Source organism: Synchiropus splendidus, chromosome 9, assembly GCF_027744825.2.
Source record: "Synchiropus splendidus isolate RoL2022-P1 chromosome 9, RoL_Sspl_1.0, whole genome shotgun sequence".
Classification (NCBI taxonomy): domain Eukaryota; kingdom Metazoa; phylum Chordata; class Actinopteri; order Syngnathiformes; family Callionymidae; genus Synchiropus; species Synchiropus splendidus.
In genome coordinates, this window is record NC_071342.1 from 24,659,673 (window position 1) to 24,683,292 (window position 23,620).

Here is a 23,620-nt window from a genome sequence, read left to right on the forward strand (position 1 = left end):
CTGTCATGGCGCTCATCCTTCTGTGCACGTCATGGTGAGTGTGTGGAGGCAGCCGAGCGGTGTCTCTGCAGGGGATCAGCATTCTTAGCAACTCCTCAATCCTTCTGCTATTCAGGATGTGGTTCATCAGAGACCAGTGGAAGAAGCTGGGGAACCTCGACCTGGTCCATAAATGTCACCCTTTTTTATCAATTGCTATGACCAAAAATGCCAGATTTTGTGGCAGATTTGAACAAATAAATAACATTTCCTGTGAAGGGTTGAGTCAGGTTCCTGGAGGCAGCAACAAGCCCTTCACTCGCTCGTTGATTTGAAAACTACGTCTCCACTCACTGCTTGGTGCTCGGGCTGTGTCCACCTCAAAGTCGTCACTCTGACTCCGCGCTTACTGATGGAACCTTGCTCTGTGTGGCAGTGGACTCGGGCATGACCACAGAGGATTCCATGGACGAGAGAGGGTGCCACTGTGACGTGACGGTGGAGGATCTCTCTGCTCCGCTGAAGGCCGTCATCAGAGCCGTCAGGTGAGCTCCACACCACGCTGCAGCCCAACACCTGCTGCCTCACGTGACACGGTGGAGGTTGGACAGAGAGGCCTGTTTGGTGAGCGTAGATGGATGGGTTCACCCACAGCAACAGAGTCCAAGACAACAGTCCAGTTCAGTGGCAGCTTAGGTTTTAGTGTAGCAATGTGGACGGGATGCTCGCGAGGACTTAAGGACGGTCACATTCCAGTGCACACAGTCAGTGCATTCATAAGTTAGTTAGTGCTTGCACCTCAATTCTACACGAGTCACTTGGGTTTAATTCTATTTTAAACATGATAAAAAAAATGTTGTGACTCTGTGAACATGTCCTTTTTTTTATATGAATCATTTTCAGTTTCTGGCAGTGGCTCAACATGACTGTGAGTTGTTGACTGTAATAAGAATTTAGTATGCAACACTCCACTAGAATCTTCTACTGTATCTCTCTAAAGTGACAACTGAGAAGATGGGTTTGATTCTACATGCAGTTTTTGTACTGACAATCCTTCGCTCCTGGACCTTTATCATTCAGTGCTTCTGCCAGTCGAGCCTGGGGCCTTTTAGCTGCTGTGGTAGCAGCCTGCTGGTCTCACTCTCACTGCCAGCGCAGATGAGAATCCTGTGATGAGCCACCGCTGCCCAACTCACCTTCTCACTGACTTGATCAACACACTTCCACACAGCCGTCCGCGTTGTGTTGGAAGCTCTCCAGTGTGGATCAGAGTCATTTCTCTGAGAAGCCAGTGGAGCTCCTGGACCAGGAGGCCATGCACGCCAGCAGGTGAACTCTTGGGATCCACTTCTCAGCTCTCAGAGGACGAAAACCTTAGCAGAGTTTTTGTGAGAAGATCAGGAGCAGGTGGGCGTGTTTGACCTTGGTTGCTTTTTTGACCACTAGCGTGAGCATAGCAGTCACTCAGGAATGACTTCCAGCTGATTCACCTTTGCATTTCAGCACAACCAACTTGATGGTTTCATGACCGATCGTTGATGCGTAGCTCAGAGCAGGGTTGTCAGACTGAGCCACAAAAGGGCAGAGGGTGCAGGTTTTTGTTCCAACTCATCGAGAGGAGACCTTTTCACCCATGCGCACTCAGAAGACTGTCATCTGCTCATGGTCAGTCAGGTGCCGCTTGTTTCAGCCGACACCTGACTGGTTAAACGGTGTGAGCTTCTTTGGTTGGAGCTGAAACTTGCACCCACTCGGCCCTCTGAGGACCGGTATCAGACCCCTGCTTTAGAGCTTCCAGGACCCATTGACCAAGTCGGGGGGACGTGCCCACAGGCTTGCATTCAAACTGCCACACCCACCAAAATAAAAGCTTCACGTATTGGAACTAAACTGGCGCCGGACCAAAACCACACTCAGATACCAGGTCCATCTTAGCCCCAGCAGCACCAGAGAAACACAGCTCTCTCACCAACCAAACCGAAGGTGAGGGCCAGTCATGCAGCAGTGGTCCAGGTGTTGAGTGGTGTTGAGCTGGTCACTCCAGCTCCATGGCCCGTCTGATGCCGTGGAGCAGTGTTTGTCTCTGTCCTGACAGTGTGGTCCTGGGCTCCACAGCAGCATCCACCGCCCCACAGTCTCCGGCCGGCCCCCCCAGCAGGCCTCCCTCCTGGGCCGCCGGAGCCTCGGCCGTTCCCAGGGTGTCAGGTTGAGGCAGAGACACCTCGTCCCGGTCGGCACTGTTGTTTCAGAGAGTCGTCTGTCACCGCTGTTTCCACTTCAGCGGTGAGAAACCTCGACAACTGGCAGCAGGGAGAAGCGCTCACGGGCCAAATACAAGGATCCGTTTACCTCAATATTATGGACCCGGCCGTGGTCCTGCTGATCAGACGCTCGGGTTTCTAGAGACCTCTGCTGTGTTGTCATGGACTCCTGAGGAGCCTCGGGGAGCCCTGTTTGTGTGGCCCCATGTGACGCTTATGAGAGCAGCTGCTGCTGCCATCTTGTGGAGAAAGTTCTTACTCACAGTCACGTGCACCTCTGTGTTGCAGGATCATGAAGTTCCACGTGGCGAAGAAGAAGTTCAAGGAGACTCTGCGTCCCTATGATGTGAAGGACGTGATCGAGCAGTATTCTGCAGGACACCTGGACATGCTGTGTCGCATCAAGAGTCTGCAGACCAGGTCAGGAGGTCGCCAGCTCCGGGGTTCAGAGGGCACTTTGATCACTAGCTGGGTCTGTGAGGGTGGAGCCGGCCCTCCCAGGAGCCACCCAGGAGTCAGGGTCCCGCTTTCAGGTGTCGCAGGTGAAGGATGTCAGGAATCACACAGCCTTCCACAGAAAGAATAAACAGACCCAGGTCCTGACCAAGTCGGCCGGACGTGAAGAACAGCAGTGTTCTGTTGACTCTGAGAGGGTGTTTAGTGTTTTGCTGAGGCTCTCCTTCATTCTAGCATCACGTGTTGGGAGACCAAAGCAGAGCAGCACTGTTGCCTCCCTGTTTACACACGCTGAAGTCACTCTTGTGCTCTGATTCACCCAGCTTTGTACCTTCCCTCTGTTTCTCTCCCAGACTTGACACTGTAGTGGGTCCCCCTCCCAGACCCTTCAGCAGCCGAGTCAAGACCTTTTCTTCTCCCTCCCTGCACTTGTATTACAGCCAGAGCCGGAGGAAGCACTCAGCTCCGGGGTTAGACCTGCCCTGCCTTGATTCTGGACTAACACTCTTCAACTGTGTCTGAGCCTGGGTCAGAGGGAGCTTCAGCTGAACTGTCTGGCGCTGCAGTGCTTTCAAATGGGCTGCAGGAGGTGGTCGGTGCAGCCGCTGAGCAGTGACGGGCCGAACCTCCTGTCGAGCGACAGCAACCCCCGACATGAGCCAGTCCACTTCCAAGAGCCCTCCCCTCATCACGGCTCACCAAGTCCATTTCCTGGAGAACTGGACCCAGAGACCCTGTTGTTGAGCTCGGTCCAGGACCGGCAGACCGTGACTCCACGGTCACTGCAGGGTCGTCCATTATTGGACCTGACAGTGATGTCATCAACATGTGACGTCTTTGCGTGGCTTTTAAAACCTTCATTTGCGGAGTTATTTAGTCATGACAACAAAGGTCTCCTCATAGTGATGTCAACAGAAGGCCACACAGTTGGTGCTGTGTGTGTCTGCACAGCTTCCGTGTTCAAAAATAATGTGTTGACATGAGTTTGTGTCAGTGAATGAGGCAGTGACCTCGGTGACACAAACCAGCCGGGGGGGACCTGGGGTGAAGCTATGACCTTCGACCTCTGCTCCCTTTTGTGTAGTTTGTGCCATGACTTCGTTCTTCATCTGATTTCCATTGTTCCTCAAGCCCTTGTGAGCTTGATCTGAGAGACCGAGACACTGAGCTCAGTTTGCTGCAGCGCTTGATTTGGTCTGAAAAACTGAGGAAAGCGCTCCGTCTTGGCCCCGCCCCCTCCTCCATCTTGGCCCCGCCCCTCCTCGGTCTCGGTGCAACACCAGCACCCTGATTCGGACAGGTCTGACTTTGGGCTCTAACTCAGTTGTGGCGTTGTCTAACACTCCGCAGAATAACAGTATAGAATGATGATGATAATAATAATAATAATAATATAATAACATAGTAACAGTAGAAATAACAAGACTAGCTGACTCGTCTGCTTCTGTGGCGGCACATATTGATCACATTGCTCTTCTGTGTGCGCTGGACTTGACCAGGTCTCTCTCGTGTCTCCAGACTGGCCAGTGCGACCGGTTCTGGTCCCGGCTTGGGTCACCGACCCCGGAACATGTCGTCTCCGGCGCTGCACTATTATTACAGCAACAAGAAGAAGTGCGCCGGCTCTGGGTGCCTCTCATTTCTGTTCCGTGTGTTTGCTGTCGAACCCCGCTTCAGTAACCGCGTGTGCGTGCCGTGGATATTAACTCTGTGAATGTGCTTTTAGTGACGTCGAGGTGCGACACAGGAAGACCTTCGCGCTTTAACTGGTGGTTTTCTCCACAGCCACTTTTTTCGTCATTTCAGTCTGAAACTTGTTTCAGAATTGTGGTGAAACTTCACTGGCCCCTGGTGGCTAGAGAGTGAACTGCAACCATGAGCGCAGGGAGATTTGAGTGGCTCTTGCAGGTTCAGCTTGTGATTGTTTCATCTGCCAGAATAACTGTGGATTTATCAACCGCAGCTCCTGGTTTGAAAGAAAGCCCAAACTGTTCCACTGGCTCTCCTTCGCTGCCCTCACATCACTCTCCAAGTTGGTGGTGAAAGAGTGGAAGCAGGAAGTCGGTGCGAGACCTTGGCTGAAGGCTGCACCGGGACTGATCCGTCTAAGTTGCTTGTTTCTGTTAAAACAGTGGAGATCAAGTCTCGATCTGTGGACGAGCGTCTTCCTACTCCTGTGATGTAACACACGTGTGCGTGCAGTGTGAAACTAACCCGACCTCCTGCTGCTGTGTGGCCCCTGATAACCAAACTCTCCTCCTCCTGTTACCAGCCAGAGTTTCCTAACAGCACGTGCTGTGTGTGTTTGTGTGCGGCAGGGTGGATCAGATCCTGGGAAAAGGCCAGATTCCTGTGGATAAGAAGCTGAGGGAGAAGCTGCTCCCTGACGTGGACTCTCACGAGGGCATGAGCATGTTGGGCCGCGTGTGTAAAGTGGAGCGGCAGGTGAGTACCGCGGCGCCTAGTGGAGGGCTTCCAGGCGGCGGGAATTGAAGGTTGCAGGCAGGAAGTAGGATGACATGCCAATAGAGAACGTGGGTTTCATGTGGCCATAGTTGCCACCATCTTCCTGTACACATTATATGTCACCAGCAACTGTTTTTCAGCAATTTTATCAGACTGGTTATTTAGTTCGATGTTTTATCACGTTGAAATTCTGGAACTGCATCATGTTAGTGATGAAACCTTTGTGGAACTTGTGACAGAATAATGTTCATTTTAGACCTGGTAATTGCATTTACGTGTTTCATTTTCAGTTGTTTGTTTCGTTTTATTCCAAATGAACCCCAATTCAGTGTTGAAAAAACGGTTCAATTCTTCCTGTTTCTGAGCTTGAGAGGTTTCTCTGGGTAAAAGCTCTTCACGTGCGTTGAACTGAGATTCCAAATTCAGAATTGAGTTTGCAGGGTTTGCACATTGGTTGCATTTAGAATGAGTTCAAGGCTGTTAAATCTAGAAGTGTCTTGTTCTGCTATGGAAGTAACTGAGAAGTTGCTGACTCTTTACGTCCTGCTCTAGTTCTTAACCGGGGCCACAAGTTTGTTTGTAGTTGCAGTTCCAGTTAGTGACAGAAGAATGTTGTCCCCAACATTGAGGACGTCCCCTCTGCCCCGCCTCCTCCAGGTCTCCTCCATCGAGTCCAAGCTGGACACCATCCTGGACGTGTACCGCCAGGCTCTGCAGACGGGCTCCTCCCTGCCGCTGCTCCAGCTGCAGACCCCTCCTCAGGGGGGCGATCTGGTGGGCGGAGACAGCAACCCCCGAGGCCTGCGGCTGATCCTGGCGCCCGCCGACGACGATGGCGCCCCGGACTCGGCGCCGCCCTCCTACCCCCCGTCCACAGCCTCGCTCTCCCCCTCTCCCCTGCTGCCCCCGGACAGTCCCTACTCCACCCTGGTCTCGCCTGAGGGATCCACCAAGAGAGGCCACTACCCAGACCTGCCGCCTGCGTCAGCAGGGTTCACCCTGCAGCTGCCCCCCATGCTTCACCCGTCTCAGCTCAGATTCCACGCCGATCCTGTCCCTGATAGCCATGTGGCCAGCGGGGGGGGGCTGGGGCCGCCGCCGGTGGTGGTGCGGGCGATGGAGGACTTCCCTCCGCCCGGCGTGCAGCTCCGCGACAGGTCAGGCTTGAAGTCAGAGGGTGGCGTCCTGAGGAAGCACCTGAGTCTGGAGGTCAACCCGCTGCTCCTGCTGTCCCCCCACTCCGACAGGAGGCCGTCCAACTGGGACGGGAGTCTGGGCAAGTCCATCTCCCTGCATGACCTGAGCCAGGCTCCCAGCGCGGCGGGCGTCTCCTCGCCGCTCAGCCACAGCTGCAGCAGCCACGGCAGCGAGCGCACGCAGGTCCACTTCAGCCCCTGGGACCACAGGGAACTCTTCATTAGCGAGTGCAAGTCCACCGAGGAGCCGCTGCACTTCCTGTCCCCGGGGCCCGAGGAGCAGCTCCTCCAGACTGTGGAGGAGGCGGCACCTCTGTCCCGAGAAGATTTCCTCAGTCAGCCGCCGCATATACGACTGACATAGCGACACGTCGGAGACTCCTCCTGCAGAAGCCACTCGTTTTTACTGAACATTGACAGTCTCTGTTGCCAATGTGCCATGCAGTGCTTTTTATACACCCGCTTCACTTTGTTGAGGAACTTTTCTTGCTCCGCCTCCATCACAACGCCGGTAAGAGTCGAGCCGCCGCAGACCAAAGATGTGTGGTCCGTAAACAAGTGCGTCAGCTGAGTGGGAGACCTCAGCAGCCTCTCCTGCCTTCAGCTGGACCTCTTGACGCTCTGCCTCCTGAGTCTGTGCCTGTGGTGCGAGAGGGAAGGTCGCCTGGCGTGCAGGGGGAGGAGTTTCCACTGTTGTTTGTTTTGACTAGTCGGCATCAACGTTAGCAAGTGTTAGCTCCTCTGCTCCATCGGTCTCTGAGCTTGACTGAGGACATTGCAGTGCCAAAGGAAGCCACAAAAGCCAGCAAACCTCCCGAAGACCTCCAGAACAAAGTGAGATGAGGTTCATCTGGGGAGAGAGCAGAGCCACCGCTGGGGCTGCCGGCGGGGGAAGTGACATGTTGGAGGCGACAGTTGTTGCCTCCAACACAGATGACTTCCCCAGTAGATGCGCTACACTTCTCTGGTCCACCATCTTGACTCTCCCCTCTCTTTAGCCCCACCCCCAGACTTTTTTAGTGTCACTTTGGAGGGTGGAAACCTGTGACATCATCACGTTGGGTGTGAACTAGCGGTCTGGCAACGATGGGACACGGCAGCTCCTCTATTTGAGTTGTGAGGTCCAAACAACACGTGTTTACCAAAACAGCAGCTCGGAATGTTGGAGCTCTGCCTCCTGAGCTGCCTCAGAGTCAGAGTCAGAAGAAGTGAGCGCATGAGAGCATGTAGTTGTGAGTTCTGGTCCGCATGTCGTGAGCCGGATCAAAGTTGAGATTGACCCTTGACCCCACCACCACTGGACAAAACCCCATCACAGTCAACACCCCCACTGATCTGGCCTCCTGACCAGTGCCCGGTGAGCCTCCTTTAGTTCCTAGTTTGGCAGGCGGGGTCCTCTTCGGACCCCCAGTCGAGTGCCTCTCCTCTCACACTCGCGGCGCCACACAGAAAGAGCCGAGGAACCCCCTGTCTCCAGTATGTTTGCGGTCCATTAGCCGTGGATATGAACGGAAACCCAAAGCTGAAGCAGACGTCCTGATTTTGAAAGGGCTCGGACCCGACCTGAAGCTGAGCTGTTGCATGTTTCCGGTGTTTGCTTCGTGAGACAAGTCTTTGCTGCTGCATGTTTTGATGCTGGGTCCACAGAACAGCATGCAGAGTGCAGCTTTCTCCGAGTCCCAGGTTAATGCGTGGTGGCACAGGCCTGGTCATGTGACATGGCTGCCAGTCAAAGCCCACGAGTGAAGGTGAGGCCGGTCTGCTGCTTCTCAGCGCTGACACCTGTTGCTCAGTGTGGCCCCTGTGGCACGGTCACAGGTGCTCGCGCTCGTGTGTTACCTGCTGAGGCAGCTGGTCATCGTTCATGCTGGAACACTTCGATTCACCGTCTTCAGTCCAGCTTCCTTCTCCACTGTGGGAGGAGTAGCAGCGACCTAACTTAATCTAATCTAATCTAATCTGAAAGTTATCGGGCAGCACAGTCTTAAGTAGAGTGATTTGACTTTTTCTGTGTCATTTGGAACTGTGTCTTTATGAATCAAAGTGTTTGAAAGTCACCACAGTCTTAAATGCTGATTTGCATCAAGTGTTTTTTTTAAAGCTTCACCCCCAAATTGACAGCACAATCGTGACACGTGAGATTAACTCGTCCTCCCACTGTTGTAGTCTTCAGGCGAGAGTTGAGCTGTTTAAGGAGCCTTGAGACACATCCCACCTAAAGCCAGGCCCCAGTGAGCTGGACGACCCTCTGACCCGCTGAGAAGAGCCAGTTATGCTCCCGATTATGGTTTCAGCTCCGGTCATTTTGCTTCAGCCACATACTTTATATATATATATATAATCCACGTTTTATTTGTTAAACGGATCATCGTTCGACGTCTCTGCCTGGACTGCGACGTGTGACACGACCGGCCTTAAAGCTCAAGAGAATGAACAGGATTGTTTCTTTTGGAATTAATTTATTAAAGATATACATGATATTCTCTGGATGAGAAATGCAACAATGATTTTTTTTTGTTATTCATTAATAAAGAGCGTATTAACTTAAAATGTCATTCCTTTCTCGTTTGTTTTTTAATTTAAATTCTGCCTCATCACTAACGTGTTGGCGGCTTCCAAACGTCCCGCTACGACTGGGCTATTGAGCATGCGCAGAAGCAGCGCCTGTTCTTCAGGTGGAGAACACCACGTTCGTGTTGACTTTGTTTAAAAGACATAATCACATACATAATCAATGTAAAGTTTGGCATGACCAGGCAGACTGGCGCGTTGCCGTTTATCCTATTACGTGTTGGGACCGACTCCTCAGACTTGAGACACTTCAAAAGTCCGAGCTGGACACAAGGAATTGAACGCACCGATTAGCGCCGGATGCTAACGGAACTAGCTCCGGCGCAGCAGCCGCAGGTGCGCGAGCCTCGCTCAGAATGTCGGACTGGGAGGACGAGTACGACGGAGACGGAGTTGCCATTTACAAGCCTGGCCGCCAAGAGCCGCCGGCGTTTTTCACCTCGACCAAACACCGAGTGAACCACGGTGACGACGTGGCCCGCAGAGCTCGGTTCGGAGAGAGCGGAGCGCCGAGCTCGGGCGGGAACCCGCTGGCCTTCACCGTGGAAGACGACGTGGTTGGTCGAATCATAGGTTCGTACGCCAGCTCGCGTGACGAGCCACACGCCCGCCCTGTTTCAAGTCCAGTCCGTTTGATCCCCGGGAACAGGTCGCGGAGGAGCCAAGGTCCGCGAGCTGGAGGAGAGCTCTGGCGCCAGAATCAAGGTGGAGCCCAGACGCCATGCGCGAACACGGACAGGAAATCAGCGGTGGAAAGTGAAGTTGAACCTGCCTTCTCCCCAGATCACCAAGTGCTGCTCCGGCTCCGAGGTGGTCCTGAGCGGCCGCGCGTCCTCTCAGCTCCGAGCCAAGCAGATGATCCAGCAGCTCATCTCTGAGGGTAAGGCATCCCCTTCTTCACGGCTGTAGCGGTCCGCACACACTTGGGGTCGGTGCGGAGCTGCGGTTCGGTACAGCTCTGTATCATCACCGCTCACCAATATTGGATTCATGGGAAACGTGTTTCTATCACCAAGCAAGCCGAGCTCTAACAGGCGGCCTGCGGTGTGTCGTACCCTTAACCCTAGTCAGTCGCCTGACTCGGATACGACTCGACACGTATCGTATTGGAGTCAACATCTGGACACGACACAACCAGAAGAGAATGGTTTCCCTTGTACGTGTTGATTTCATACAATAAACGTCACAAACATCTGCAAAGTCCTGCAGATATTTCAAAGTACGATTTTAACATCATTTCAGTTTCATGCAAACAACAAAGTCAGTTCCTTTATATTAACCCAAACTGAGAAATGAGTCCTTGGCTGTCTCATGACAAAACAAACCAGGAGGTTGAAGTCTTCACACAACTCTTCACACTCTACAGTTTGGTAGTCACAGTTGCCAGACTCCATTTCACACAGTGCAGAGCGGATCATCACGTCACTGCTGCAGAAGCTGCAGGTGCAGCCGTGCATGTAGAGCAAAGTAGGCGTGTAAGAACATACCAATACACTCAAACAACGCATCGATACTTGCGTCTATATTTTTTCTGCACTATCGTCATACTTTTTTGCGTGATCTTGTGTTGATTCTTCTGTGGCTCAAGAGTGCGCGAGGATGGCTGACGTCACTTCTGACAGGCTTGGAGACGCTAAACATCTGGCCTCCTATATAATGTTAGCATCATCGGACCAATGAAGTTACAGGCGTTTCACTGACAGGAAGGTGCTCAAATGCAGTGGTTCAAGTCGACACACACACACTTCGCCAACACAAGTGTCTGTTCTGGCCATGTTTGTTGTTGCCTCCTCTTGTCTTGTCTTTCCTTCATGACTGTGGCTGCTCTGTGATCGTGTCTGTAGAAGCCTTTCGCAGCTGTGTGTAGCAGGAAATGGCCATTTGTGTAAATCGATTGCTGAAAAGAACCTGTTCAGCAGCAGGACAGGACCACAGGAAGGTGGAGGTGGAGGTGGAGCGTCGTCAGATCGACTGGAACGACATCCGGCAAAACAAGGAAACCTATGAGAAACTCAAGTGGAAAGGTGAGAGAACTTCGTCAGTACTCGTGATGGGGGTCCGTCCTCCCAGTGCAACAGTTCGTGTCTTGATAGTCAAGTCAGATGTGTCCAGACTGATGCGCTGTATGACTGTGGCCTCAGCTGTGAGCAGGACGTGACTGTGGTTTGTTGTTCTGAGCTGCAGCGGCACACGCCAGGTTTTCCTCTGCTGTACGTGGTTGGTTTAGGGAGATGAACCTCTTGAAGCTTCGTGTGTTGACGTGATTTCAGCCTTGCTTTAAAAATGAATCATTACAATACCAAGAAAAATCCTCCTGCCTTCAAGAAGCGAACGGAACCTACTGTTAAAAATGGACCTATGGAGATGAAGCTGCTGTGCGTTGAAAGTGTTTGGCACCCACAGAAGACGAGGCTTGCGGGTGAGTCGTCTGAAGCTCCTGCAGCCTGTGCTGCGTGAGGAACGGGCTGCAGCATCTGGAGCCCTGACGCGAGTCTGAAGCACTGGCTTCATAAGGAGTGGGCATGTGTCTGACCGAATGTCTGGTGCCTCTCATTGTCCTAGACACCTGTGTTTTCAGACCTTCCGCCCCTGAAGAAGAACTTCTACATCCAAGCCAAGTCTGTGTCTCTGCTCACGCCGGAGGAAGTGTCTATGTGGAGGTGAGACGGTGTGAGGTCTGACGTCAGTGTGAGGCCTGTCGGTTGGTCGGAGGTCGGCTGCACTTCCGGCAGAACTCGTGGTCGTGCGCGTGCGTGCGCGCGAGCGAGCGAGCAACAAGTGAAGGGATTGTGGACATTTAATCCTCTGAAATAATTCAACTTCACGGGTCACAGAATATGGATTTGACGCCTTGAAGATTGTCTCTCTCCGAGTCATCGCTGCGTTGATGGAGCTCCTGGTCGCTCCTGCTGCCACCTGCTGTCCGGTCTAACACATTGCACTCAGCATATCTCACAGGCACGTGACAGATCGCAGGGCAGTCGCATCAGAATCGAAGGTGAAAACGACCCGTTGCTGTCCCAGAGACTCGCTGGTCGAATTCATACTGAGAAAACCCGTTGAAAACAAAGTAAAGACTCTCAGTGAGACGTGTGAAAATCACCTAAACTACACGCAGTTAAGCTCTGCATGACGTCATGAGGGCAGCACATGTGAAGAAAGATGAGCAGAGTTGATGGGTCCAAAGGTTTCTGTGTGCGGAGAGACAGATGAGGTATTGGCCCCCTCCTCGCAGCACCTGGTGAAGCCGGGGGCCATAACGCTCCCCAGGCTGGTGCTGATGTCTCGCCCTCTTGGTGCTGCAGTCGTCCTGTCTCAGTCGACTGAATCAGAATTTAATTTATTGCCATGGTCAGTGGGGAGCCCACCAACTAGGAAAGTGTTTTGGAATAAAGTGCTGACAAAAAAATTAAAATAATATTAATAATAATAACAGTAAAATAAATGACAAAGGTTGTTCACAAATTCAACAGTCTGACGGAGGAGGGGAAGAAGCTGCTCCTGTGACGGAGGTTCTGGTCTGGATGCACCGTAGCCTCCTGCCAGAAGAGGAACAGCCGTCCGTCTAGATTCCTGCTCCTCCGTGGAAGGAGGAAGTGGCTTGTGTTTGTGGTGCTGCTGACGCTCGTGAGGCCACTGTCTGACTTGGTCCTTTCCAGGAAGGAGAACAACAACATATATGTTGAGGACCTGAAGGAGGCGGGGGAGAAGAGACCCTTTCCAAATCCCTGTCGCACGTTCCTGGAAGCCTTCGAGCTCTACCCCGAGATCATGGACAACATCGAGCGCGTGGGCTTCGCCAGGCCGACGCCCATCCAGGTGAGAGCCCGAGATCCTGGGGTCTGACCGCGGGGAGCGTTGATGCTGAGCTGGCTCTGGGTTCAGTCGCAGGCCTGGCCGGTCCTGCTCATCGGCGAGGACCTGATCGCCATCGCTCAGACCGGCACCGGGAAGACTCTGGCCTACCTGCTGCCCGGCTTCATCCACATGGACGGACAGCCTGTGTGAGTAGGGAGCCGCCGGAGCTGCTGGGTCAGTACCAGGCCGACCGTCCGCGTCTGTCCTCACGCAGGTCCCGAGCGGAGCGGGGGGGTCCGGGCATGCTGGTGCTGACCCCGACCCGAGAGCTGGCGCTGCAGATCGAGGCAGAGTGCAACAAGTACAGCTACAAGGGCTACAAAAGGTGGTCCGGCTGCTCGGCCTGCGTCTGTGGGAGCAGCCTTCTAACCACAGCTCCTCCTCCACCAGTGTCTGTGTTTACGGCGGCGCCGACCGCAGGGGCCAGATCTCTCTGGTCCGCAGCGGCGTGGACATCGTGATCGCGACCCCGGGCAGACTCCACGACCTGCAGATGAACGAGCTCATCAACCTCCGCTCCGTCACCTACCTGGTGAGTCCTCACCGCCGTCGCTCTCTGAAGCCTGCCGTCACCACGCTCCCGCCGCCCGCAGGTGCTGGACGAGGCCGACCGCATGCTGGACATGGGCTTCGAACCCCAGATCATGAAGATCCTGCTGGACGTTCGCCCCGACAGACAGACGGTGATGACCAGGTACGCGTGGGTCCTGGGCCCGGCTCACGCACGGCCGCCTCATGTCTTCTGTCGCTGCTCTAGCGCCACCTGGCCCCACGGAGTGAGACGACTGGCCAAGTCCTACCTCAACGATCCCATGATGGTCTACGTGGGCTCCCTGGACTTGGCTGTAAGTGGCGGCGAAGCGTTTTTCCACAGACACTCGGCGAAGACCACATCTCCATCATGGGAAGTCAACAGTGGTCCTTCGGCAAGGTTTCACCACAGTTGCTGTAAAAGTGTTTATATGATGCTATAGTGGACGACGCCAGTACACCCACCTGGTGTTCAAGGTCCAGTTCTCAGCTCATCTGGCGTCTGTGGTTCGACCCTGCGACGCGACTGAACGAGAATGTGTCGATGTGACACTCACCTGCACCCAAACTGTTGCCAGGCGGTGAACACGGTGGAGCAGATGGTGCTGATCGTGCACGAGGAGGAGAAGAAGGCCTACGTGCTGGACTTCATCAGGAACATGGAGCCTCTGGACAAAGTCCTCATCTTTGTGGGGAAGAAGCTGGTGTGAGTGCGGCGGCGGCGGGTGGTCTGTTCTCGGGGCTTGACTGACTCGTGACTCCTCCAAGTGCAGAGCGGACGACCTGTCGAGCGACTTGTGTCTGCAGGGTCTGGCTGTGCAGAGCCTCCACGGGGACCGAGAGCAGTACGACCGGGAAGAAGCTCTTGAGGACTTCAAAGAAGGTGTGCAGGAGAGTGGAGCCCGTGAAGCCGTGACAGGACATGACCCTGTCTCCTCCAGGTCGAGTGCGGATCCTGGTGGCCACAGACTTGGCGTCTCGAGGTCTGGATGTGCACGACATCACCCACGTCTTCAACTTTGACTTTCCCCGGAACATCGAGGAGTACGTGCACCGAGTGGGCCGCACGGGACGAGCAGGGTCCGACGCCTCTCACAGGTCGATGCTCGCCGAGGCTTTCTTTGTTGCTTCACCTCCGTCTGTGTCTCCAGGCGTTCGGGTGCCTCCATCACCTTGGTCACCAGAGACAACTGGAGGATGGCTGCCGAGCTGATTTCCATCCTGGAGAGGGCAGGGCAGGTGAGTCGCCCTCGAAATGGAGGCTTGTGTCACCGTCCATGATGGAGATGTCAGGTATTCAGACCCCACAGAACATAATGGGATCCAACAACCAAACAAAGTCAGCCAGCCAGGTCCGTGAACACGGTCCTGCAGCTGTGACTTGCCAGAATGAGTCTCTAATCTAATAAGCAATACAAGCTTGTCTGGACCCCCTGCAGCCTGGATGAGCGCCCCCTTGTGTTCACACCGTGCTTCATTCATTCTCTGACGCTTGCTGAAGCCGGTAAATGCTAAAGTCGTGTTGTGTTGGGAGTAGTGCGGACAGACGTGTCTCTGAACCACAGTCCACACTTTGGGCAAGTGGGTTAGCAGAGCAGCCAACGAGTTTCACCTGAACCCACATGTCCGACTGTACGGTCAGGCGACGGCTCACCGACGGGGAAAAAGGCTTCTGTTTCACTGAAATATCAAGGAGCTGTGCTGTAGTTTGTACGAGAGGTTCTGACTGACTGTATTATTTGTCTAAGTGTTTTTGGAGGCATGATGGACCTGAGCGTTGTGTTGCAGGAGGTTCCTGAGGAGCTGGTCCTGATGGCGGAGCGCTACGACAAGCACAGGAGAGAGAGGGCGCTAGAGAACCCGCGAGCGAGAGGAGGCGGGGGAGGACGAGGAGGTAGGAGGGGGGATGGAAGGCGGGGGGGCAGCAAAGACTGGGGCTTCTTCTGACACCAACTGCCCTGCGACCTCGCTGGTCGCCCCAAGCCGCTCCATTCAAGGTTGTTTGTTTGAGCACATTATCTTCTGTCAACTTTTCTGTTTCTTGTTATTGTTTGCGTCTCTAAACTGGAACGTTTTCTCTTGTCAACATTTCCATACTGGGAACCGTTGAGTAAATTTTCTTTAAAAGAGACGGGCGGCTTTTCCTTGCGCTCCAGTCCAGTGGAGGGATGGCGGCTCTTCACCCGCGCCGCCCCCCCCTCGCCCTCTTGGCGCGGCGGCTTCTCTGGTGGGTTCCAGGCGAGCGTGGAAGAAGGAAGCAGCGGGGAGGCGTGGACTGACACGTGTTTATTGTGGCCCGCGGGCAAGTGCCTTGATACAATAAGGTGCTGCAGCGAATGTGTGCAAAGTTAGCATTCAGCCAATCAAAGTGCTTGAAGAATCCCGCGCGGGAGGTTTGATTTGGAAAGACAGTTGGTCACTTGAAAGGACTGGTTAAAGCGGAGGAAGCGCTACGGTGAACTACCTGGAGAAGAGACGTCACCAGCGTCCAACACGGCAGACACGAACACGAGAAGCAGGACGAGACGGATCACTGAGCTCTACTGTGGCCACCACGATACTAAGGAGCGCAGACGCTGGAGGATCAGCTGCTGGGGGGGGACCGGGGAGTGTCTTTCCTTCGGATGCTCTTGCGATGCATCCTGATGATTAACCAGTCTTTGATGATCAAGTTGAAGCAGCCGACGGTGGGATGGAGTGGGATGACTGAGGTCCTGCCCTGGGAGACCCTGGGGTCGGCAGAGGAGCACAACATTCATTTGTTCCTCTGGGCCTTCTGAGCCGACTTGGTGACTTTCCCGCTGCTGGACACCTTCTTCTCCACGCCCTTGATCACGCCCACCGCCACCGTCTGCCGCATGTCGCGCACCGCGAAGCGACCTGCACGACAACAGCACGACACGTGTCACGTTCTGAAGCGCCCCAGGACCGCTGGCCCCTCCTCGGCTGTGAGCCGGACCCGTCTGCCACTGTAGCTACCAAATGTGTCCGACCTGCCGCGCAGTGATGACGTCACATCCGGCACATACCATCTCTTTTTTATTTTACTGTTTCAGTGAGCCAGAGGAGATTGAAACAAAGGATTCCAAGGCCATTTCTACCACGTGTAGCATTTATTTCCACAAAACACCATGTTTGCCAAGTTTAGGTCCGTTCTTCTCCTCAGTCTGCGCAACAACGCGTCGTGATTGGCTGACACGTGCGGAGCTTTGTTTTTTTTGATATCGCACCAAAGTCACAATAGACTCCACAGCAGGTAATGATCTACATCTGAAGGTGTTTTTAGTAAGCTCCGCACGTGTCAGCCAATCACGACGCAGACTGAGGAGAAGAACGGACCTAAACTTGGCAAACGTTGTGTTTTGTGGAAATAAATGCTACACGTGGTAGAAATGGCCTTGGAATCTTTTGTTTGAATTTCCACCGGTTCATTGAAACATTAAAACAAATGTATATGACGTCAACACCCGGCGGCACTGAGGACGCATTTGGTATGTGTCCTACCCTCAGACCCCTGGGACAACACTGTCGCTCACTTTACACGCGTCACCTCAGACTCTGACTCATGACACGCTGACAGTGCAACAGCAGATATGAATCAGAGACTGGGCGAGTTGGGCTCAGACTCGTGTGCATGTCTGCGGTCGGCACCGGCTGCTCTTTGGTTGAAACACGTGAAAGTGGACCTACCGAGCGGCGGGTACTCGGAGAAACTCTCGACGCACATGGGCTTGCCCGGGATCATGTCCACGATGGCGGCGTCTCCAGACTTGAGAGCTTTGGGGTTGTCCTCGAGCTTCTTGCCAGAGCGGCGGTCGATCTTCTCCTTGAGCTCGGCGAACTTGCAGGCGATGTGCGCGGTGTGACAGTCCAGAACCGGGGCATAGCCGGCGCTGATCTGGCCCGGGTGGTTGAGGATGATCACCTGGAGGAACAAAGAGCCAGTAGATGAAGCAGATCCATGTGCTCCCATTCCTCCGAGTGGGTCACCTGCGCGGTGAAGGCGGCGGCTTCCTGCGGCGGGTCGTTCTTGCTGTCTCCTGCCACGTTTCCACGGCGGATATCTTTGACCGAAACGTTCTTGACATTGAAGCCCACGTTGTCCCCGGGGAAGGCCTCCTGCAGGGCCTCGTGGTGCATCTCCACGGACTTGACCTCGGTGGTCACATTGACGGGCGCGAAGGTCACCACCATGCCGGGCCTCAGGATGCCGGTCTCCACGCGGCCCACCGGCACCGTCCCGATTCCTGAGGAGGAGTCACACACACACACACCTTGAGGATGGAAGGTCGCCGGCCTGGTGTCACCAACCAGCTGGACTGGCCTCCGATCTTGTAGACGTCCTGCAGGGGGAGGCGGAGGGGCTTGTCTGTGGGGCGAGTGGGCGGCTGGATGGCGTCCAGAGCCTCCAGCAGGGTGGTTCCTGCGGCGTTGCCGTCCTTCCTGGTGATCTTCCAACCCTTGAACCAGCACATCTGCACAACAGTGGCGGTGGGTTCATTGCTGAACATCAAACGTGTGATGGACGTAACACACCATCAGTCATGGCTGTAAATCAAGTGCATGAGCTTTGAAGTGGTACAAAAAATAAAATACAGCAGGAAACTCAGCCTTTTCCTCTTGTGTGTCTGTTTGTGATTCCTCCGTCTGTGAGTGACCTCTTCTATATTTACTTCACAGACCGTTTCCAGGCCTGCGCTGTGCCTTATTTTAGCGCATCTGTCCGTAACTAATGGTTTCTAATGTTTCTTCAGTAGCATCTAGGAACTGTGTCCAGACTGCTCCATAGTTCAAGTCAACTGTTCAGAGACATGAGACACAGCAGACAGACAGACAGACGGCTCCGTTGAAGCCCTAAATAAAGCTGGCAGAGCAGCCTGTCAGACACCAGCGGCTTCTACCAGAGACCTGAAACATTGAGTTGCTCATCTCTGCACTGCAGACTTCACTGTTCTATTGAGACGTCAACAAACCATGATGCTGGAGACAAACTCCACTCCTGAGTTCCATCATCAAACGGTGTCAAGTGAGACTGTGGTGTCCAACACGGCTGCGTGGTGTCTGTGGTGCATCGTGGGGACTCACGTTGGGACTGGGCTCCAGCATGTTGTCGCCGTTCCAGCCTGAGATGGGCACGAAGGGCACGGTGTCGGGGTTGTAGCCGATCTTCTTGATGTAGGTGCTGACTTCCTTCACGATCTCCTCGTAGCGCTTCTGGCTGTAGTTGGGCTCGGTGGAGTCCATCTTGTTGATGCCCACGATCAGCTGCTTCACGCCCAGCGTGTAGGCCAGCAGGGCGTGCTCACGAGTCTGACCGTTCTTGGAGATCCCGGCCTCGAACTCGCCCACTCCCGCCGCCACGATCAGCACCGCGCAGTCGGCCTGAGAGGAGGCACAAGCAGCGACAGGTCAGCGCCGCGCCGGGCCGCGCCTCCCAGCAGGCGGCCTGAGGAGCTCACGGACCTGGGAGGTCCCCGTGATCATGTTCTTGATGAAGTCCCGATGGCCCGGCGCGTCGATGATGGTCACGTAGTACTTGCTGGTCTCAAACTTCCACAGCGAGATGTCGATGGTGATGCCGCGCTCCCGCTCTGCCTTCAGCTTGTCCAGCACCCAGGCGTACTTGAAGGAGCCCTTGCCCATCTGCAGACGCCAGGCTTTAGTGACACACACTTGCAGTCAACACGTTACACCCGCCCGCCCCCAGAGCAGCAGCTTGCATGTGTCATCCAAGGGCTTCCCCTTCAAAATAAGAGTCCTCACATTACAGGAAAAGCCCAGTCATTTTGTTACAGTGTTGATGATGAAAAGAGTCAAATGTGTATCCACCACAATGAGCCCTGCGGTCGTAATGTTACGGCCTTTTGTCTGTATCCGTGATGGACAGTCCTCACCTCAGCTGCTTCCTTCTCGAACTTCTCGATGGTCCTCTTGTCGATCCCCCCACACTTGTAGATGAGGTGACCGGTGGTGGTGGACTTCCCCGAGTCCACGTGTCCGATCACCACGATGTTGATGTGGAGTTTCTCCTTCCCCATGGCGAGGATGGATGCGAGCGACGGTCAAGGGTCGACTTCGGTCTGAAACAGGGTGGAACCACATGGAAGGATGAGTGGACTCAACCAGGACGAGTCTTTCAGTGTAGGACGGCGTGATGGCTTCACGTTGGTTGGAAGGAGAAACCGTGTCAGGGAGCAACCGCGTGAAACCTGGAGCGTCCTCCATGGTCTGGTCAGTTCTCCGGGTCCCTCCTGTGGGAGGTGAAAAGAACTGTCGGGAGGGAAGAGCCCTCAGCTGCTGCTGCTGCTGAGTCATGCGACTTTCAGCTTCATTCAAGTCAGCAGCGCCCCCTGCAGCCAGTGAGCCAGGTCTGCAGTGAGGACTGTCAGGTGGAGTTTGGGGTTAAACAGTGAATGGTCCTGGGTGCCATTACAGCTGCACAGTGAGATGATGATCACGATGGTTTGAGTCACCATTATTCATGATGTTCGGGAAAACATCTAGATTTCTCCTTACAAACTAAAGTGTGAAAGCCGAACTATCAGTAAGAATGAATGGGATCACCCCAGAGCTGGAGCAGCGCAGGAGCTCAAAAGTGGATGTAAAGCATGAAGGCCACGAAGATGAGGACGTCCAGGTGGGAGAGCAGAATCCCAGAGGAGTGTGGTGAGTCGTGAGGGCTTTGAGTGGAACCTGAGAGGCTTCACGCTAACATTAGCCTCCATGAATGAAGACTGCCGTGTCAGCGGAGAGTCCTGCCTCCTGCTCAGACGCTGCTCTAGGAGTGTTGGCGTCTCTTCGGTGCCACACCCTGACCAAGACTGGCCTCACTCCACCGAGTGAACTGTCTTGTGCTCACCAAAAAAGACCTTGAAGTAAAGAGTGTTGAGCTGAAGAACAGTTTACAGCACTAAAAAAAACATAGGACCAACAGCCAGTGCCTCCTGGAGATGGCAATGTGGCATGTCCTCGTTGAGATGAAGTGTGACACCAAACGCTCACATTTGCCCACAAATGTTGCCGTCAGTGGTCGCGATACGGCCGTGAAGGATCCTGAATCCTAAATGTAGAACGGAGGGAAGCAGAACACTATACGGGGCGGACGCCAACAAACATGGCCGCCGGCACGCTCCTCATCCTCGTGGGTTTTTCTCTCGAGTGTGGGGGCTCTCGCTCTCTCACTGCCAAGCATTTTTCTTTAGATGAACCTCCGTCTGCATCATGCATCATCTGAGTCCTTCACGTCCATCATCTCACTCCACAACTGGAGTGCGTATCTTTGTGTGTTTGTATTCGATGAGGTCTCACATTCAGTTTGGATCAACTTATCTTGTGCTGTAGAGTAAACTGCTGTGTAATGTTGTGTCTAAAGAAGGACGGAGTCCAACAGACGCTGTGATGTTGGGTGAGGTCACCTCCGTTTGTGTGAGTGGAAGAGTGAGTGATGGAAGGGAGGAACCACCTGCTGTGAGGACCCTTTAACCACTGGACCGGTCCAAAGCGCCTGATCTGATCCGGAGTTTGTGGGGTAAAGTAGGTACTTTCTTTCCTCCAAGTGATGGACTATGAAAGATGAGGAACCTCTGAGGAGCGGAGCTGGGTATGGAGGAGGCCAGACAGAGAAGCCAGAGGAGAGGCCCGGATGGTCTGTCGACAGCCTCCCACACAAAGGACTGACACCACACGTGGACTTAGTCCCATGGAGACCAGGACGTAAGGAGACCAGGACCAATGGAGACTGGAGACTACACCCCGAGACGGACTGAAAGTGTGTGAAGGGGGTCAGGGTCTCACTCCACTTTCTTGGTCGTCACTCTCACGTGGGAGATACACTGACGGTGTGTTTCCCTCTATTAAAGCGTGATGCCCTTCAGAGGTTTGCGGTGAAATGTCAGGTGAACCTTGTGGAGCTGCAGTTCAGACCTCTGCAGCTCCGTCTCTGCTCGCTGAAAAGAGTCTGTTGAAGTTGGATCTAACTTCGCGGGTCACGACCTACACAAGCGCGTGACATCAGCTGTGAACGATCGAACTCTGATGAGCTTCAGAAAATGGTGGCAGACCAGATGTGGCCCCCGGGCCTCAAGTTTGTCACCTGCATGTTTGGTGGCTAGGTTGAGACGACAAGCCCTTGTTTCTGGTAACAGAATACCAGGCGGGTCGGGCGGAACATGAGCTCATGAAGTCATGGGCCGACCGTTCTGATGGGTCAGTGAGCAGAGGACTCCTCATGACTCAGCTGCGTCTGTGAGCAGAGGGCTCCTCGTGGCTCAGCTGCGTCTGTGAGCAGAGGGCTCCTCATGACTCAGCTGCGTCTGTGAGCAGAAGGGTCCTCACGGCTCAGCTGCGTCTGTGAGCAGAGGGCTCCTCAGCTGCGTCTGTGAGCAGAAGGGTCCTCACGGCTCAGCTGCGTCTGTGAGCAGAAGGGTCCTCACGGCTCAGCTGCGTCTGTGAGCAGAAGGGTCCTCACGGCTCAGCTGCGTCTGTGAGCAGAAGGGTCCTCACGGCTCAGCTGCGTCTGTGAGCAGAAGGGTCCTCACGGCTCAGCTGTGTCTGTGAGCAGAAGGGTCCTCACAGCTGTGTCTGTGAGCAGAGGGCTCCTCACGGCTCAGCTGCGTCTGTGAGCAGAAGGGTCCTCACGGCTCAGCTGATCTGCTGACTCACTGTGGGGGACTCGTTCCTTGAGTGAGGTGCAGGACGTTTAGGGTGTCAACATGTTTCCTGGAGGCACCAGAGGCGACTCAGCTCCCTGGCTGGTGTGTCATCACCCACCCCGGTGTCTCTGAGGACACACACACACACACACACACACACACTGGTCCCCACCCAGGTCCTGCCGTCTCGCGGCCTCCATCTTGTCCGCCAGCGCAGCAGCCATTTCTCAGAGCGCGGTCCGCTGCTCGGGCTCAGGACGCACTTGTCGTCGGGATGGAAACCGCCGATTATAAAACCTCGTGTCACTGACGCGTGAATGCGGCGGGCGCCGGCTCACGTGACCGGGGGCAACATGAGCTTCATGCTTCATTGCAGCGCGGCTCAGGTGTAGTCGGACATGTTTAGATGCGCACTGGAACATGATGGGAGCGTCACGGCAGCTGCCGCACTGCGGCCCCGTTCACGGTGCCGAGTCAGTCACGATCACAGCCCGAGTTGGAGCAGGTACCAGCGCGGACCGGACCAAAGCGTCGAGCCTCCGCCATGTTCCGTCGTCCTCCTCCGCCGCGTCCCAACACACGCCTCCCGCTGCGGAGGAGAAGGCGCAGACTCGCGGCGGCCGAGCAGCGGACACCTGCGGTAACGCGAGCCCGGCACCTACCTGGGACCTGAGGACCAGCGGCTCCGGGTCGGAGGCTGCAGCAGCCGCAGGAGACACGAGAGACGGAGCGGATCCGGTGCTGGCGCGCGGGACAGGAGGGGCGGTTGCGTAAGAGCGCGCGGCCGCGGCCGGGCTGTTCAGTCGCATCAGCGCTGATCGGTCACATACAGTTATATCGCCGAAACCGCGGACACCGTTTGTCCGAGCGCGTGACCTGCTCTCCAGACACTGGAGTTCTGTTGGGACTGTGAGGCTCGTTTCTCTCTGTTGAAGGCGCCTCATCACACAGATTCTAACAGAAAACAAAGGCACATGGCTGCAGGTGACACACGAGACGTTTCACACCTTTGCCCCTCTATTCCCTGCCGCGCGGCTCCTGCTTCTGTGAGCAGAGGGGTCGTGCGTGTGCGTGGCTCTTCTTCAGGTGCAGCAGAGGAACCCGCGTGTTTGCCGTGCTCTGCTTCACTGTTGCCCAACACGTCACCGGCACCAAGGGAGCAAGCGCAGAACCGTGATGGTGTTCTGACCCAACACAGTCCAGACGACCCGCCAAAGTTGGGTTCAGAGCGACTCGTGCCGCAGCATCCGGAGGATGAGAGTGGTTTCCTTGAAATGAAAGACGGTGAATGACAGTACACAGGCGCGACACGCACGCGCTCGTCTGAGCCTCAGCAGCCCAGACGCTCTAATCCTCCCCGAGTGTCTGGAGGAGAAGCTGGCACGCGCGCACAAGCACGTGGACCCTGACAGAAGGCGAACACGTCAGGATTCAGTCAGTTCACCCCCCCAAATTCACTGTCTTTATTTGAAATCTTTTACTATATTATTTTACGGAGCATGATAAGTTAGGAACCAAACTACCCGTGGGATGTCTCCAGTTCATTCTGATTCTGATCACATGACTTCACGCAGTGAAACATCTATTGTGCCACCTCCGGCTCCTCACCATCTCATGAGCTCATCCTCCACCCGCTGCTCCCCGCTGCTCT

General features: G+C 54.7%; 3 protein-coding genes across 9 annotated transcripts in view; 2 read left to right on the forward strand and 1 right to left on the reverse strand.

Annotated features, from left to right (window-relative positions):
• The window catches only part of LOC128765319 (potassium voltage-gated channel subfamily KQT member 4-like), a 62,711-nt gene extending 53,826 nt beyond the window's left edge, over positions 1–8,885 (forward strand). Inside the window, exons 10-13 of the mRNA XM_053875980.1 lie at positions 437–524; positions 2,529–2,660; positions 5,015–5,141; positions 5,820–8,885. Of these exons, the coding sequence (XP_053731955.1) occupies positions 437–524; positions 2,529–2,660; positions 5,015–5,141; positions 5,820–6,722 (1,250 nt within the window). The 3' untranslated portion in view covers positions 6,723–8,885. The remainder of the gene's footprint in view (positions 1–436; positions 525–2,528; positions 2,661–5,014; positions 5,142–5,819) is intronic.
• A 141-nt stretch (positions 8,886–9,026) lies between these two features.
• On the forward strand, positions 9,027–16,413 carry ddx43 (DEAD (Asp-Glu-Ala-Asp) box polypeptide 43). 6 transcript variants are annotated; one of them, XM_053875973.1, is made up of 16 exons: positions 9,027–9,502; positions 9,579–9,634; positions 9,713–9,809; positions 10,846–10,953; positions 11,508–11,589; positions 12,589–12,748; positions 12,815–12,933; positions 13,002–13,112; positions 13,178–13,319; positions 13,381–13,481; positions 13,545–13,632; positions 13,897–14,024; positions 14,092–14,201; positions 14,260–14,398; positions 14,470–14,557; positions 15,107–16,413. In XM_053875973.1, exons 1-16 carry the CDS (start codon positions 9,286–9,288, stop codon positions 15,263–15,265), a joined length of 1,905 nt encoding a protein of 634 aa, XP_053731948.1. In that variant the 5' UTR covers positions 9,027–9,285; the 3' UTR covers positions 15,266–16,413. The 6 variants fall into 6 exon arrangements, 5 of the variants coding, with proteins under 5 accessions (XP_053731948.1, XP_053731950.1, XP_053731949.1 ...); XM_053875975.1 differs by having other exon boundaries at positions 14,260–14,362; XM_053875974.1 differs by having other exon boundaries at positions 10,849–10,953.
• On the reverse strand, positions 15,587–22,793 carry LOC128765318 (elongation factor 1-alpha 1). Of its 2 annotated transcripts, XM_053875978.1 has the most exons (8): positions 22,632–22,793; positions 19,213–19,398; positions 18,782–18,961; positions 18,404–18,700; positions 17,643–17,793; positions 17,309–17,565; positions 17,009–17,243; positions 15,587–16,198 (listed from the first exon to the last, which is right to left on the reverse strand). In XM_053875978.1, the coding sequence occupies exons 2-8, from the start codon at positions 19,354–19,356 to the stop codon at positions 16,074–16,076; spliced, it is 1,389 nt and encodes a 462-aa protein (XP_053731953.1). In that variant the 5' UTR covers positions 19,357–19,398; positions 22,632–22,793; the 3' UTR covers positions 15,587–16,073. The 2 variants fall into 2 exon arrangements, with proteins under 2 accessions (XP_053731953.1, XP_053731954.1); XM_053875979.1 differs by lacking the exon at positions 22,632–22,793 and having other exon boundaries at positions 19,213–21,537.
• Positions 22,794–23,620: the final 827 nt, after the last annotated feature.

Excerpts from the sequence above, each read along its gene's own strand:
- ddx43 (XM_053875973.1), top strand. The coding sequence starts at position 9,286 with ATGTCGGACTGGGAGGACGAGTACGACGGAGACGGAGTTGCCATTTAC. Across the intron at positions 12,934-13,001 it reads CACATGGACGGACAGCCTGT|GTCCCGAGCGGAGCGGGGGG; the intron begins GTGAGTAGGGAG and ends GTCCTCACGCAG. Across the intron at positions 14,025-14,091 it reads TTTGTGGGGAAGAAGCTGGT|AGCGGACGACCTGTCGAGCG; the intron begins GTGAGTGCGGCG and ends CTCCAAGTGCAG.
- LOC128765318 (XM_053875978.1), bottom strand. The coding sequence starts at position 19,356 with ATGGGGAAGGAGAAACTCCACATCAACATCGTGGTGATCGGACACGTG. Across the intron at positions 17,794-18,403 it reads TGCTGGAGCCCAGTCCCAAC|ATGTGCTGGTTCAAGGGTTG; the intron begins GTGAGTCCCCAC and ends ACTGTTGTGCAG. Across the intron at positions 17,244-17,308 it reads CCGCCGCCTTCACCGCGCAG|GTGATCATCCTCAACCACCC; the intron begins GTGACCCACTCG and ends TTGTTCCTCCAG.